At 37.8% G+C, this 15114-nt stretch overlaps 1 protein-coding gene across 2 annotated transcripts in view; it reads left to right on the forward strand.

Moving 5' to 3' along the window:
- LOC123862956 (RNA-binding motif, single-stranded-interacting protein 3) overlaps positions 1–15114 on the forward strand; it is a 1542535-nt gene that overhangs the window by 1001487 nt on the left and 525934 nt on the right. For both annotated transcript variants that reach the window (XM_064588878.1, XM_064588881.1), the window contains one exon: positions 13385–13443. In XM_064588878.1, the coding sequence (XP_064444948.1) occupies positions 13385–13443 (59 nt within the window). The remainder of the gene's footprint in view (positions 1–13384; positions 13444–15114) is intronic.

Genomic DNA, 15114 nt, shown 5'->3' on the forward strand with positions numbered 1-15114 from the left:
TGAGCTTTAAAAAAAAAAAAAATTCCCTTCATGGGACTGCTTCTTTCTACATTATATGGTTTAGTCTATTTTTCCCATTGTGAGTTCTGATCTTTTTTTTTTTTTTTTTTAATGAAGCAGTGGCAGTCTTGTATTATTTAATCACAGAGATGCATTTTTAAATGCGATGAAGCTCAGAAAGATTCCACAGACAGCTCAAGACTATCATTCTTTTACAGACAAACCTCCCTGGGAAATGTCATTGAGTTCCTTGCATTAGGCTCTTCCTCATACCAATAGTAAAAACTGTGTATCCATTAAAAAGCTTAGAGCAGCTCCTATCGCATATGAAATTTGTCTTTCGGTATTTTATGTCACTTTCTTCCTTGAGTCTCTTTGTAGATTTAAAATAATGTAATGCCATAAAACACTTTACAGTAAAGACTTCAAAGCTATGTCTTAGTTTGGCTCCTGAGTGATGTTATAGCTCACTCTCTTTTTGAATGAGATGCGGTGAAGGTGCCAAATATAAGATATAAAAAGGGATGTATCATCATTGGTAGGATATACACTTTGCTGTGTTGCAAAGTGGGAGATATATCTCTGCCTAGATATACTTGACTCTCATCGCCATCCTGATTGTCTTGTCTGATGTTAGGGGTAAGATATAGAGAGTATCAATTCATTTATTCATCCATCTAACAAACACTTATTGAGTGAGTTCTGTATGTAAGGCCAGGGATATAAAATGAATAAGACCTATTCCCTACCCTTGAATAACTCACCCTCAGTATAAGGACAGGAAAAGTTACAATACAGAACTATACAATGCATATTGCATTTTGCCATTGATACCATTGATGATACTATGCCCTGGCTAATAGAGATAAACTCAATGTCTGTTGGATTATAACCAAAATTGAAATTAGCTGCTTGGGGAAGAGAGAAAAGGCATAATGAGCTAAGATGAGGAGGATGAGGGTAGTGACACAGAAAATCTAGGAGGAAATTAGTATGAAGCTAAGTGACCATGGCAGGATTGGGAACTACTATTTTAAAGATTTTATTTATTTATTTAGAGAGAGAGAGCATGAGCATGAGCTGGGGGAGGGGCAGAGGGAGAAGGAGAGAGAGAATCTCAAGCAGACATCGTACTGCGCGTGAAGCCCGAGGCAGGGCTTGATCTCATGACCCGTGAGATCATGAACTGAGCCAAAAATCAAGAGTCAGACACTTAACCAACTGAGCTACCCAGACGCCCTGTGAATTATTATTTTAACAGCAATCAGCACCATCACAAAATTTTTTTGAGAACCTGATTATGCACTTCGGCAACGGGGGATACAGTGGAAACCAAGAGTGAGCACTCCTCAGCTCAATGCCACTGCTTCTGAAATATGGCCCTCAAAATGGTTACATATGCTATACATTTGATATAGTTTTTTCTTAATACTAATGAGGCCATAGATGATGTCAGGATTTTCAGAATCTGAGGTTTGATATCTTCCCCCAAATAGCAAATGCAAATTCTGCTCCAAAGCTATGTTTTTCATTATCCGTTCGGTTGATGTTAGATTCACAGTTCTACTAGACTGCGCTACGTGTTGTGAAGTCACAAGCTTCTTTAAGAAATAAGTTTCTTTAGAAGTGAGTTCTAACAATCAAGGATGAATGTCTGGCTATACTATTTCCAGTGAATGTTGGTCATTCCTCTCCCTTTTATTTATTTATTTTATTTATTTTATTTTTTTTAAAGATTTTATTTATTTATTCATGAGAGACAGAGAGAGAGAGAGAGAGAAGCAGAGGGAGAAGCAGTCTCCCAAGGAGCAGGGAGCCCGATGTGGGACTCGATCCCAGGACCCTGGGATCATGACCTGAGCCGAAGGCAGACGCTTAACCGTCTGAGCCACCCAGGCGCCCCTCCTCTCCCTTTTAGAGGACTAATTATGTCCAACATCTGCAAAAGACTTAAATGTTTTTGTGGCCCTATGGTGGGCCAGAGGACTGACTTTTATCCAGGCTTGTTCATTATGTACTGATGACAGTGTGATATCTAGGAGAGAGTGAGGATTTTGTAGTCAAATACACCTGAGTTTGAATGTAATCAGTATAACTCAATAGCTGTCAACTTGGACAAGTAACAATACAGCTAACTTCTTTTTTTCATCTTTAAAAAATGAGAATAATAATATCAACTTATTAAGGAGTTGTGATAATTTGGAATAAAATATCTAATTTACTCTGTGTAGTGACTGGCATGTAGCAAGTGTTCAGTTTATAGCATGTACCTATGTGTTTGTATATAAATGTAGTCCAGTGTTTCTGATGTAGAAAACATTGGCAGGTCCATAAAGGTAACTTAAAAATCAACAGATTTTCAGAGAGGATGCTTATTCACCAAGCTCTGTACTGGATATTTTAGAGGATGATCAGAAAAGCATAAAACATTATCTGGACCTCTGAAAAATCCAGGTCTGGTTGAAGAGACGATCTCCTAGAGAATAAGCAGATAATATCACAAAACAATAAAACAATAACAATGATAATAATATTAATACCAGGTGATGTCATGTAGGCTGTGAGCACAACTATTCAGATTTGGGAGAAATAGCTGGTGGACAAGAAAGTCAGAACATGTAGTTTACCCTTGAAGGGCCTATGTTCGTTTGTTTGTTTGTTTTTTAAAAGATTTATTTATTTATTTGACACACAGAGAAAGTACACAAGCAGGTGGAGTGGCAGGCAGAAAAGCAGGCTACCAGATGAGCAGAGAGCCCGACATGAGGCTCGATCCCAGAACCCTGGGATCACAACCTGAGCTAAAGGCAGATGCTTAACTGACTGAGCCATCCAGGTGCCCCTGAAGGGCCTATGTTATTTGGACAGAGAATCAGAGGCTGGAAGACATTAGTGCCAACATCAAAAAGTGATGGTCCTCAGGTTCAGTCTATGTCCAAGAGCTATTTTATAAAACCCTAAGCCTTAAACTTTGAAAAATCAGGAAATTTTGCTAAAAAATAAAGATTTCTTTTCAAAAAAATCAGAAAGCTTAGCATCATTGGGATCATATTCCTTCATGGTAATGTGAAAAGCAGATGCCCTTTCCACTGGGGCTGGAGCTCTGCAGTTCACTGTAATCTCCACCCTGTGAACATTTTGCTACTGACTTTCTTCTTCCCTAGAAATGTTTTCAGAGAAGGAAGAAAACAGAATATATGAGTTCAACTTTGCTGTGCCATTTGAGAGGACCATTCAACACCCAAGGGGAAATATCAAATAATTCTAATCGGAGATTCTGGACTGAGATTTCAGGGTAAAGGGAGATCCAGAGAAGGAAATGTCAGTGTGACACACAAAGAAATGGGAGTTCAAGCATGGTAACAAAAGATATTTCTAATGTAATGGTTCTCATAATGTAGCCCTTGGACCAGCAATTCAGCCTCACCCATGAACTCGTTAGACATTCAAATTCTTGTGCCTAATCCCAGACAATTCCAGACAAGCTGAATGGGAAACTCTGAGGTTGGGGCTTAGAGTTATAAGAAGCCATATGGATGATTCTCATGCATGCTATTTTTGAGAATTACCAGTGGAGTGGATACTGTAGCACCCAAACACAAGTGGGTTGAGGATTAAGCTTGAGGTACACCCACTTTTAGGAACCTGGAGGAGGAGAAGGCACAAGTGAAGGAGATAAAGGAATAACTTTCTGCAATATAGGAAGATAAGAACCAGGTCAGTGTAATGCATGGGACCCTAGAAAAGAATGTTTCAAGAGGAAGGTTTTTAAGAGGGCTAACTGATCACCCCCCTCCAAAAAAAAGAGGGTTAAATGATAGTGAGAAGTCAAGGATGATGATAACAGATTATTTTATTTCTTAAGAAGTTACTAGTTAATTTGCAAAGTTCTATTCCAGTAGATAAAAGCCAGTATTTAGGAGTTAAGTAAAAAATAGATAATGAAAATAAAGAAGTAGCCTGGGCAGAGCAATCATTTCAGAAAACACTGGCAGGGAATGCAAAGAGATGATAGTGTGTAGAAGGAGAGAGTCTGCAAGTGTACAAGGGCAGGCAGAGGGGAAGGAGCCCTGGCACCAAGAAAAAGGTTAAGTTTCAGAAAAACATAGGTGATATATAGGGAAACAAGGGCAGAGACAGTTGTGGCAGGGATGAATGGGAATTGGAGGAGAGAAAAGGAGGAGTGGTGACTTTCTTTTTGAGAGAGGACAGGGGCAGGAGGAAATAGGGCTGAGAGACAGCATATTGAAGTTTTGGCAGACCATGTGCTCTGAGGTCAGCCTGCCTGGGATTGGATTCTGCTTTTGCTACTTCCTGGTCATGTGACCTGGGGGAAGTTACTTAAGTCTCTGTCTCAGTGTCCTTATTTGTAGAATATAGCTAGTGATAGAGCCTAACACACGGGGTTGTTGTGATGATTGACAAGAGTGGATATGTTTAGGAAGCTGAGAACAAGGTCTGGCCCATAGAAAGTGCTATAAAAGTGTCAACTAAATAAAACACATCGGAATGGTGATTAGAGAGGTTTTAAAAGGGAGACCCATGAATTCTTGACAAGATGACTTTGCTTCTGATAAAAGAGGTATTTAAAATCTCTCAAATCTAAAAACCACTTACAGAAGACCTTGAGACTTGGTAGTACAGGATTGGGTTCTTGAAAACAAAATGGCACAGGAAGTGGAGTTCTGTTCACAGTCAAGTATGCATGAGTAAACCAGGAGCTGACAGCAGTGAGAAGCAAAGAATGCCAGGTAAGGGGCAGTAGACCAAGTACAATGACTTGTTAGCGGATGGCCCGGGAAGGACAAACTAGAAAATGGGTAGGTCGGGGGTTCTGAACTAAAGCAGTGGATGCTGGTGCAAAGTTAGAAGGTAAAAGTCTTTGGGAAGATAGTGGGGGCAGCATTGACATGGCTGAGTCTGGAGAAAAGGCTGAACAAGTCATTAGGGATTGCCAGGAGGAGACTGGGCAAGTGAAGAAGAAACTGTGAATTGACTCGGAGTATAAATGAGAAGCCATATGAGTGCTAAGGCATGTACTTCCTAAGTGGGTTTTGCTGGCTCTGTCAAACTCAAGGGCAGCTGGCTGGCTTAGTCAGTAGAGCATTCAACTTTTGATCACAGGGTCCTGAGTTCGAGCCCCACATGTGGTGTAGAGTTTACTTAAAAACAAAACAAGAGAAATTTTATCCAAGTAATCATTTTTATACCATAAATTAAATATGTAGGCAACAAAGCATAAGGCAGGATTTAGTAAGAGAACAGAAGGAATTTCAACATGCCACACATCGTGGTAGGAGTTTTAACACACATTGTTTTCTTTCCTCTTACAGCCATTTCTAAAAGCAGATCCTACAGATCAGGAAAACCGGGGTGCCGAGGCATTGAGTAATTTGTCCCACATCATAGGGATGGTGGAATTGGGATTCAAGTCCATATTAATTGAACAAAAGCCATTTTCTTTCCACCTTAGCAGACCAAATGTTAAAGAATGTTAAACAAGCTGAAATGTGCTATGATCAGTTGCAGAAAGTACACAAAAGATGTGATTTCAATCGTGTTTGCATGGAAACCCCTTTCTCACAAGCTTTCACTAAGAAGGTAAGGTATATACCTTAACTATGTAACCAAAATATATAATCTAAAGTATAGCCCATGAGTTACCAACTCTAAGAACCAGCAGCTTAATGATTTTGTTTTGTTTTATTTTAGAATTTGAAAGTATTCATCTTTGGTCTGGTATATCTGCGCCAGGTTTATACCCATTTCTAATTAAAGGACCAACAAAAGCACTAACCAGTTCTAATCATCTGCTTGCCAGTTTTCTCACTGTATTAGCACTCTAATTCAATCAAACCACTAATTAACCACCAGTTATTTTAAGTGAAGGAAGAGAGTTAACATAGACATGGCCCATGTGTTTTCATTGGACTTTCTTTCTAAAAAGTACCTGAAAAAAATTCCAAACCAGCTCTACTTGGGTTTTAAGTAGTCATTATATTGGCTATATTAAGCAAAAACTCTGAAAAAAAATTATAGTCTGCCTTTTCAACATGGAATATCATTTGATCAAAGGCAAATATTGTTTGCAGTTTTGAAAGTAGTTTTCCATGTTTGCAGACAGCTCCCTTAGTCTCTGGAGTCTTGCAAATAACTAACCACATGTGCTTTGCTGTTGGTGTTACTCTCTTGAAGTGGTGGTTCTCAAAACACTATCTAGCTGTAGTGGTGTCACCTGGGATCTTGTTAGAAATGCAAATTCTTCAGACCCACCTTCTACCTACTGAATCAGTATTGCTGGGAGTAGGGCCCCGTGATCTGTGTGTTAATAAGCCCCTCCTCGAGACTCTGGTGCACATTAGCCTTTGAGGACCATTGTCTTAGGGTTGGTCAGATTGTAAATGTAGTCTTATAGCCGTAGAATTTTGGTGAGACTATTTGTAGTGTGAAAATAGTAATTTGCTAAATAACACACTGGTGTAAAAAATAAACTTTTTTGGAGGAATTGTCTTTATTATTTCTAAGAAGAATAAAAAGCTTCTGACTGCCAAAATGCTGCCCTTTCTTCAAACACTTCCTCTTCTGAGAAGTTTTCTTCAATTCTCCCAACTGGAAACTCTTATTTTGTGTTCTTTGTAATGTGTTATTCTCAAGTTGTAAGTTAAGAAATGGCATCTTAGTTTGTGCAATGGACTTGTGAAATTTACTTGGTGTGGATCCATGATTCAAGAATTTGACTATCTCTGGGGTGGGCAAGGGAGGGAAAGAATGTCCAGACCACAAGGCTAAGAACCAGGTTCTAGATTATTAGTTGCCTCTTCTGGGTGATGCTGGGATACTTCTTGGCTTCTGTCATCCACACAGATGTTGGATGACAAAGAGTTTGGGGGTGATAGGTTAGGGCTTGGAGGGGCCAACTGCGAAATCATTGAGCAAAGCATTAAAAGGAGGACAGTGGTCTGGATATTCTCACTTCTCTTCCTTTTTCCAAAGCTTACCAGGACTTGGATAGATGTTATTATATTAGTTTGCTAGGGCTGCCATCACAAAATATTACACACTGGGTGGCTTAAGTGACAATATTTTCTCACAGTTCTGGAGGTGAGAAGTATGAGATCCAGATGTTGGTGGGGTTGTTTCTTTTGAGACCTCTCTCCTTGGCTCACAGATGGCTGTCTTACCCCAGTGTCCTCACATGGTCTCTCCTTTGTGCCTATCTTTGTCCTAATCTATAAGGACACCAGTCATGTTAGATTTAGGCCCACCCATCTGACCTTGTTTTGCCTTAATTATCTAAAGGCTCTCTTTCCAAATATGGATTACATTCTGAGTTACTGGTGGTTAAGACTTCAACACATGAATTTTGAGGGGACATAGTTCAGCCCACCAGTTATTGCTGGCTTTGGCCACTCAGTGGTAGATTGAACTTGTTAATGCTTCAGAATATTATTGAGCTGTGGACTTCTCTTGTAGATGAAACCTGGCTGATGTGGCCCATTGAAAGAATGGCCCCACCACATTCCTGCTGGATCCCTAAAACCATAGCTATACTCCATTAGCATCCTAAAATGCCAAAGAATGAATGAGCCATCTAGACGTAGGCAAACAACCACATTTGCTGAAAGGATAATGTTTCACTCGTTAAATAAATGCAGTACCTTTTTTGAGTCTGGTATCAATACAGAAGGCATGTGAAAAATGAGTTAGCTGGGAGTTAATTGACTGCGGAGACTCTATTTTCAGTCTTTGCCTGTATTTTTTGAATTAATATACACAGTGGGTGATTCAGCAAAAGGATTTAAAAATAAATTCTTTATAGAAAGATCCCACCAATTTGATGTCTTCATAATGCATGAAGAGTAGACCCATAATAGTTTTATTTTCTTTTCAACTTTGGAAAATAAAAGATGCCATTAGTTCAAATTAAGCTTGTATATGGAATAATCAAGTGTATCAACAAACAGTTTGACCCAAATGCTGTTTAAGAATAAGAATAAATGCCAGAAAGAATTGGCTGTTCTTTAAAAAATTAAATGTAAAACTTGAGCTGACAAGCTAGGGTAAAAGTCAGTTAATAGACAACACATAACTATATAAAACTCAGTTATGAAAACATAAAATATAATAATTGGGTAGTTATTACAGAGTTTTACAGAGTGCTCTTAGAATGGAAAGAAAATGTTATTTGGGACCTGGCTGCATTTGGAGAATGCACTGGCCCTCTGGATAGCTGGTGAATATGCAGGTATTATGTGGAGTCGCATATTTTTATGTCTAAATGCATCCTAGCAATGTGAATTAGGGGCTTCTCACAGTGGCTTAGAGAAGGTGCTGAACGTAAGAATCAGGATACTAAATGTGTTCATTTATTTGTTTCCCCCAAGAAGTTGAACCCCCCTGGAGGAAGTTGACTGTGTATAATCCTGTATCTCTTCTAGCTGTATGAAATGAAAGCATAGAAAAGTGAATTGTGTTTGTCTGGAAGCTTCTGGAGCCAGAAGCACATGGCACGAGAGCTCAGGTGTCCGTTTCCAGGCATCATCCTGAAATTATCTGATCGCATATTTTGCGACCATTTTCAGATTTTGCTTTCTACTCATGGGTGTCATAAAGAAAAACTTTATGAATACTTACAGTCTTGCTCTAAACCCAAAGAAGGGGGAGAGTGAAGAAGTGAGATAACTTATGTTTGGAAATACCTTTGCCTCAGAAGTATTTTTTCTCCAGAATGTATAAAAATGTGTCATTAGCCTGTATAGTAGTTTTTCCTCTAGTCCATTAGGATACTTTGACAAAACATCAGGAAGAAAGATTTGATATAATTCTTCACAGGCAGATGACATAGGTGGCTTTTCTGTTTGTGGTGGTTTGGATCTTAAAAAAAAAAAAAAAAGCCTAACCTTTATTTACCTCCATCAGATGTTGACTTTGCAGAGCATGGAGAATACAGCACCAGTCATGCAGAAAGTACCTGTTTGTCACTGGGAGAGTTCAAACGTGAACTGGAACCAATGGCCCATTAAATACCTTCTCTTGTTGTTTAAAGCATATCACAGCTTTGTGAAATAATTGTTAGTGCAAAATACTGTAACTGAGCCAAAGAATCAAATTCCTTTAACTCTAGTCACACTAGTGGCTAAGTCAGGTACTCTCAGTTGTGTTCCATTGTTTCGTGATTGGCACTATTGGAAAGCCTTGCCTAGAGTGTAATTAGTAATGGGGAAATCAAGAAATAGCATAATTTGGGGGCACCTGGGTGGCTCAGTCATTAAGCGTCTGCCTTTGGCTCAGGTCATGATCCCAGGGTCCGGGGATCGAGCCCCGCATCGGGCTCCCTGCTCAGCGGGAAGCCTGCTTCTCCCTCTCCCATTCCCCCTGCTTGTATTCCCTCTCTCGCTGTGTCTCTCTCTGTCAAATAAATAAATAAAATCTTAAAAAAAAAAAAAAAGAAATAGCATAATTTGCTTTTTGGTGTGTGTGTGTGTGTATGTGATGAGTGATTTTCCACTCACAGTAGCATTATAATGCTTCCTGGGACATAATATTTCGTTTTAGAAAAAAGTTGCTTGCCAAAATATTTACAAATGCTTTCCATAAGAAAGCATTTCCTTCCTTTCCTTTTTTTTTTTTGGCTGTAATGAAATGACAGCTATTTTTTTTTTTTTACATATACTACATTTAATGAAGGAAAAGAAAGACATCCTAGTAATAATGGCACACCATAGGCTAAAAGTTCCATTGGGAGATCTAATTCACTATGAGATACAGTAATTTTTAATTTCCTCTTTAAAAGAGAGCTAAATTTTAATTTGGAAGGTACTTATATATAAAATTTTCAAGAGTAGCTTTAGAAAACAATTAAGAAGGATTTTTGTCTTAAGGGTTTGTGTGCCTGATGTTAGATGGTTATAAATGTTCTAAATTCTTTTTCTTCCTCTAGCTTTTACTTCTCCCATACTGTATTAAATAGTGCTTTGTGTGGAAAAAAAGTTTCAGCAAATGTTCTCTTTCTTCTCCCTTTTTGTTTTCTACACTAATATATATAGTCTTGCAAATGTTTACTTGCCTGAATAGCCCAAATCTAGCAGACATTACTGTCGTTAATAGGTACAATTATAGAGGAGCGGCTGGGTGGCTCAGTCAGTTGGGCAACCAACTCTTGATTTTGGCTCAGGTCATGATCTCAGGGTTGCATAATCCAGCCCTGTGTGGGGAAATCTGCACTCAGTGTGGAGTCTGCTTGAGATTCTCTCTCTCTCCCTCTTCCTCTGCCCTTCCCTATGCTCATGTTCTCTCTCTCTTTAAAATAAATAAATCTTACAAAAAAGGTACAGTTACAGATACTTTGAACCACTGTAGACTGAAGAGACTGTGCAAATATTATAGTATTTAACCGGTTCTTTTCATAAAAGAGAAACTCTTGGGATGAGATAGAGCTTGAAGGAGAGTCTGTATGTGTTTGTTGGAACGGGGATGTTGGGGGATGACAAATTTTGGAGGAAGTGGGCTTGTATAAAAATAGGCATGAGGTAATAGACATTTCAGTAGTACCTAACAAACATACAAACAAACAAAAGATTTGATCCTATGGGTATTTGTATGGTTAAGTACAGTGACAACATAGTTAATGTAATCCCTACCATTAAAAATAACAATGTAAGTGGTAAATGTAAATTATCCTTCCAAATTTCTTAGTGGAAGATTTAGACAGTCTAAGTATTAATGTTTTAAACTGTCCTTTGAGACAGGACTTTACCCCCTTCCACTTCTTAACCACCTCAGAGAATGCCAAGGACTAGAGACATTTTTATATAGCAGATAACAGGAAGGAAATACTCACAAAAAGAGCTAATATTTAATGAACACTTATTCTATGCCAGCCACTGTTATCATTGCAGTAAACCCCACTTAACCCTCAAAACAACCCTATGAGGTAGAGATTATTATCATTTTATATATTTGTACATAGATGTATATAATTTTAAATAGATAATAATCTAAATGAATATTTAAATAAATGGATTTATGTAATTATAGATGGTGAGATGATACAAAGGACATATAAGGCTTACTTAGCCAACCAAATATACCCAGGCTGAATCGAGATTTGAGCCATGACAGTTTGTTGTCATAGCATATTCTTTTCACCATTATACTATATTGCCCTGGAGTTGAATACCTGAATTCCCAAAGACATGAAGATTGATTAAAGTAGAAGAGTTGATATATTTAGCTTCTCTGTTTTGGATGCAGTTGGTATAATGGTTAAGCACTGTATCAATCTTAAAAATCCCATATTCCAGTCCCTCCTATAACTTTCACAAATTATGTGATTTTGATCAAATTACGGATCTCTTAGATTACACTTTCTACATTTACAAAATGATAGTAGACACTTTCAGCCCTAGTTCTCTCCGATTTATTTAACTACAGAGTTATAGTTATAATGGTGTAGAAAATGCAGTGGTACCAGGGACGCAAGAGGCTGAAATGTCAGGATTATGCTGGCAAAATATACTCAATTCAGTTTTGGATAGCTTCATCTCAGTTCTGGCTGACTTTAGCAAGGGGCATGTAGGTGACTCGTGGGAATTATCTCAGACCCCTTCATCTAAGTATATACAAATATTCTAGTTCCTATTGTGACCTATTGATAGGTCAGCTCATAATGATTTTCAAAGCTATTGGTGCTATTATTTTCATAATGACATTAATTCCATGAATTTCTAGAGGACCCTCAGTCCATCCTTGGTCAAACCATCTGAGAGGTGCCTGGGTGGCTCAGTCAGTTGAGTGTCTGACTCTTGATTTTGGCTCAAGTCATGATCTTAGGGTCATGAGATCAAGCTTGTTGTTGGGGCTCTGTGCTGAGCTTGGAGTCTACTTGAGATTTTCTTTCTCCCTCTCCCTCTACCCCTCCCCACCCCGGCCCAGGGGTGCTCTCTCTCTCTCAAAAAAAAATAATTAATTAATTAATTAAGATTTTCAACCCAATGAAGGACACTTACAAAGAATCTACAGTGGCAATCTTAATTTTTATTTTACTGAGAGTCTTTATCATGAATGGATGTTGAATTTTGCCAAACAAAAACAAAAACAAAAACAAAAACAAGCCATAAACATCTGGGGGAAAAAAAGAAAAGAGGCAAAGGCATTTCTAGCACAATGACATTATCAACCCTAGAATATTAACAAATGACCACCAACATGCTCCAAAGAATTAATGATATAATAAGAGGGTATTGTAAATGCAAAAGAAACAGTGGTGATAAGGAACCTAGTTTATTCTGACATGGAATATTTACTATTTGTCATATATACTCACACCTGGTTAGGAAAACAGAACTAAAAGAAAACTTGCCAAACATGTTGTAACATGGCTGAAATCTCGAACATAAGTATGAGTTGTTAGTAAACTTGGCACTTAAATTTGCATTATAATTTCTCCATGTTATGATGATTCAGGAGCATCCTTCATGGAATCCTAAAGAAGGACAGGGTTTTAGAAATTATCTTCTTCAGTCCTATCATTTATACCTCAGGAAACAGGCTTAAAGAGATTGAGTTTCATTCTCCATATTACTCATCTTTTAAAAAACAAAACTTAGACTAGGTCTTCTGCAAGATATGATAAAATAATGAATATACTTGTATGTGTTTATGGTAGAAACTTCGATGTAGATGAAGTACCATTGGATTACTTGTATCGTTCATTTATTTATAGCAAACATTTATTGAGTTCCTATTACATATGGTGGCAGGCATTGAGAATATAAAACTCAGTCCTTATCCTCAATTAACTTACAGTATGTATTTAATAGCAAAAAAAAACCAAACAAAAAAAACACAAAAAAAACCCTATTTATCTTAGGAGCACTGCTAGGAAATCTTAATATTTCAATTTAACCCTCTCCCAAATCCTAAAAGGGAATTACTACAATTCTCATTTTTTACAGATGAAAAAAATAGTTTTGGAGAAGTTGTGTTAGACTGCTCAGCATTGCAACACTAGGTCAGTGCCAGAGCGGGATGTAAGCCCTGTTCATCCCTGGCGCCAAGGTCTGTGCTTTCTCCAGCAATCCACAGTATGATTTACTTTGATCACAATCACACACAACCCCCTTTCAGCCACCTATGACAGCCTGACAGGTCTATTTTTGAAGGCTCAACCCAGTGATTATGTAGGGAAGGAAGCACATTCTCGAGTTATAAAGAAGAACTGGTGAAAAGTGATCATCCAGGTGTGAAATGGGAGTACAGAGCTTGTTTTCTTAGTTTATGCCTGCTCAAATGTGTGTGTACCAATGTTCATTAAGGTATTTTAAGCATCTTCATTGGGCTATAATAACATGGATTTTTCCCTCTCTCTCTCTCTCTCTTTCAGGTATGGAAAAATTGTATCCACAAAGGCAATTCTGGACAAAAACACAAATCAGTGCAAAGGTATGTGTAAGGGCGTCTGTACCATGGCCTTTTGCCTAGGCTGTTGGATTGATGGCTCCTCCAAGGTAGATGTCCAGGCACCAACTGCACAATGATCACGATGTACAATATATGGCAAACCTCTTTAATAATGCTGAGGCTTTGATGAGTTGTATTTCTAGTAACATTGTTCATTAATTTTTTTCATTAACAAACAAAATGAAAATCACAAATCAGAACAAGTATCAAATTGCTTCAGCGTAAAACTAAATTACCTCTTAATAACTTTGGGTTGTCTGATTTGAATGATATCATCAGTGATGCAAATTGATTTCCTATATAAAAATGAGGAACTCTGGGGAAAAGTTCCCCATGCAAAGCACATTTTATCTGTTCTTTAAAGCTTTCACAACCTGGGTTGACTAGGAATTAATTTATGGATGGGCCCATTGTGTCTAAGCTTCTGCTGTCAGCATCTCTTGGGATCCGAGTTGGTATCTTATTAAGGCTTTTTTTTTGTTTGTTTGCTTCCCCCTGGAAACATGTCTGAAGTTATTTGACTATATCTGTGACTCATGTTTCTTCATGTCTGGGAATCCCATACTCTTTCAAGGGTTGCGTTATATATTATTTGTGAAATCTGTATGGTCTCTCTTGCATGACTCAGTTCTTACTAGAAAATTGGAATGCTTCTTGTAACATATGTTATTTGTTGTTCCTGTAATCCAGCCTTTTTTGTAATACTGACATCAAGAAGTATGGTAGAGCCAAGATCATTCTAAATACTGCCCCTATTTCACATACAGATATAATGTGCATATGTTTTAGGAACAGACACTCATATACTGAAAATATATCCTAGCCTACTTGGGTAACGGTAGTCAGGTTCTATTCAGCCATAAAAAAAAAAAAAAAACAACCAAAAAACAAAAACATTGCACGTCTCCTAAAATCTCACAAATGCACTAGGTATTTAGGTACTACAAGCCAAAAAATAATAAGACAGGTTCCTGTCATCTAATTGTTCAGTTTGAAAAGGAAACCAAAGAGAAAACCAAGAAACTAATCCTAACATGCTTACTAGGATCAGTGTTATTGGCCTAATACATGTGAAAGTGTAACCTGGATATCCATAATAGAGATACGCACAAAACACTGTGAGAGGAGAAGATGAAGATTTCTTTTGGGGGAATGAAGTTTATAAAGGCAAGTCAGAATGGATGAGCTTGGGAAAGGTCTGGGAGAAAGAATTTTAGGATGTAATTGAGCAGACCCACATGGCTGGAATAGAAGAAACTCCTAACACCCCAATCCACATTTTCTTGTAATCGCTTATTTAATTCTCTCTCTCTCTCTCTCCAAAGAGACTTAGATTCAATGAAGACAGGACCTGTGTAACCTAGAAAGATTACCTTCAAAGTGAGGTATTGCAGGGGAATGCTTGACTATCTGTTGGGGATGCTAGAAGAAAATATTAGAACTTACCTCTCTTTGTTTTTGTATCAACCTCCTGTGTGTGATTTAGAACATATTAGTGAAATTTTACAAATGCATATGTTTTAAACATACAAATGAATTTTGGGTTTGCTAATACAAATATTTTTATTCATTGTAATATGAATTTAAAAAGTGGTTTGGAGACTACTAGTCTCATAATAAGCACTGATAAATACAGAAGGAGATGAAAGAGGG

This window comes from Mirounga angustirostris, unplaced genomic scaffold, assembly GCF_029215605.1.
Source record: "Mirounga angustirostris isolate CCGP_5_RB_7025 unplaced genomic scaffold, mMirAng1.0.hap1 SCAF_1, whole genome shotgun sequence".
NCBI lineage: Eukaryota > Metazoa > Chordata > Mammalia > Carnivora > Phocidae > Mirounga > Mirounga angustirostris.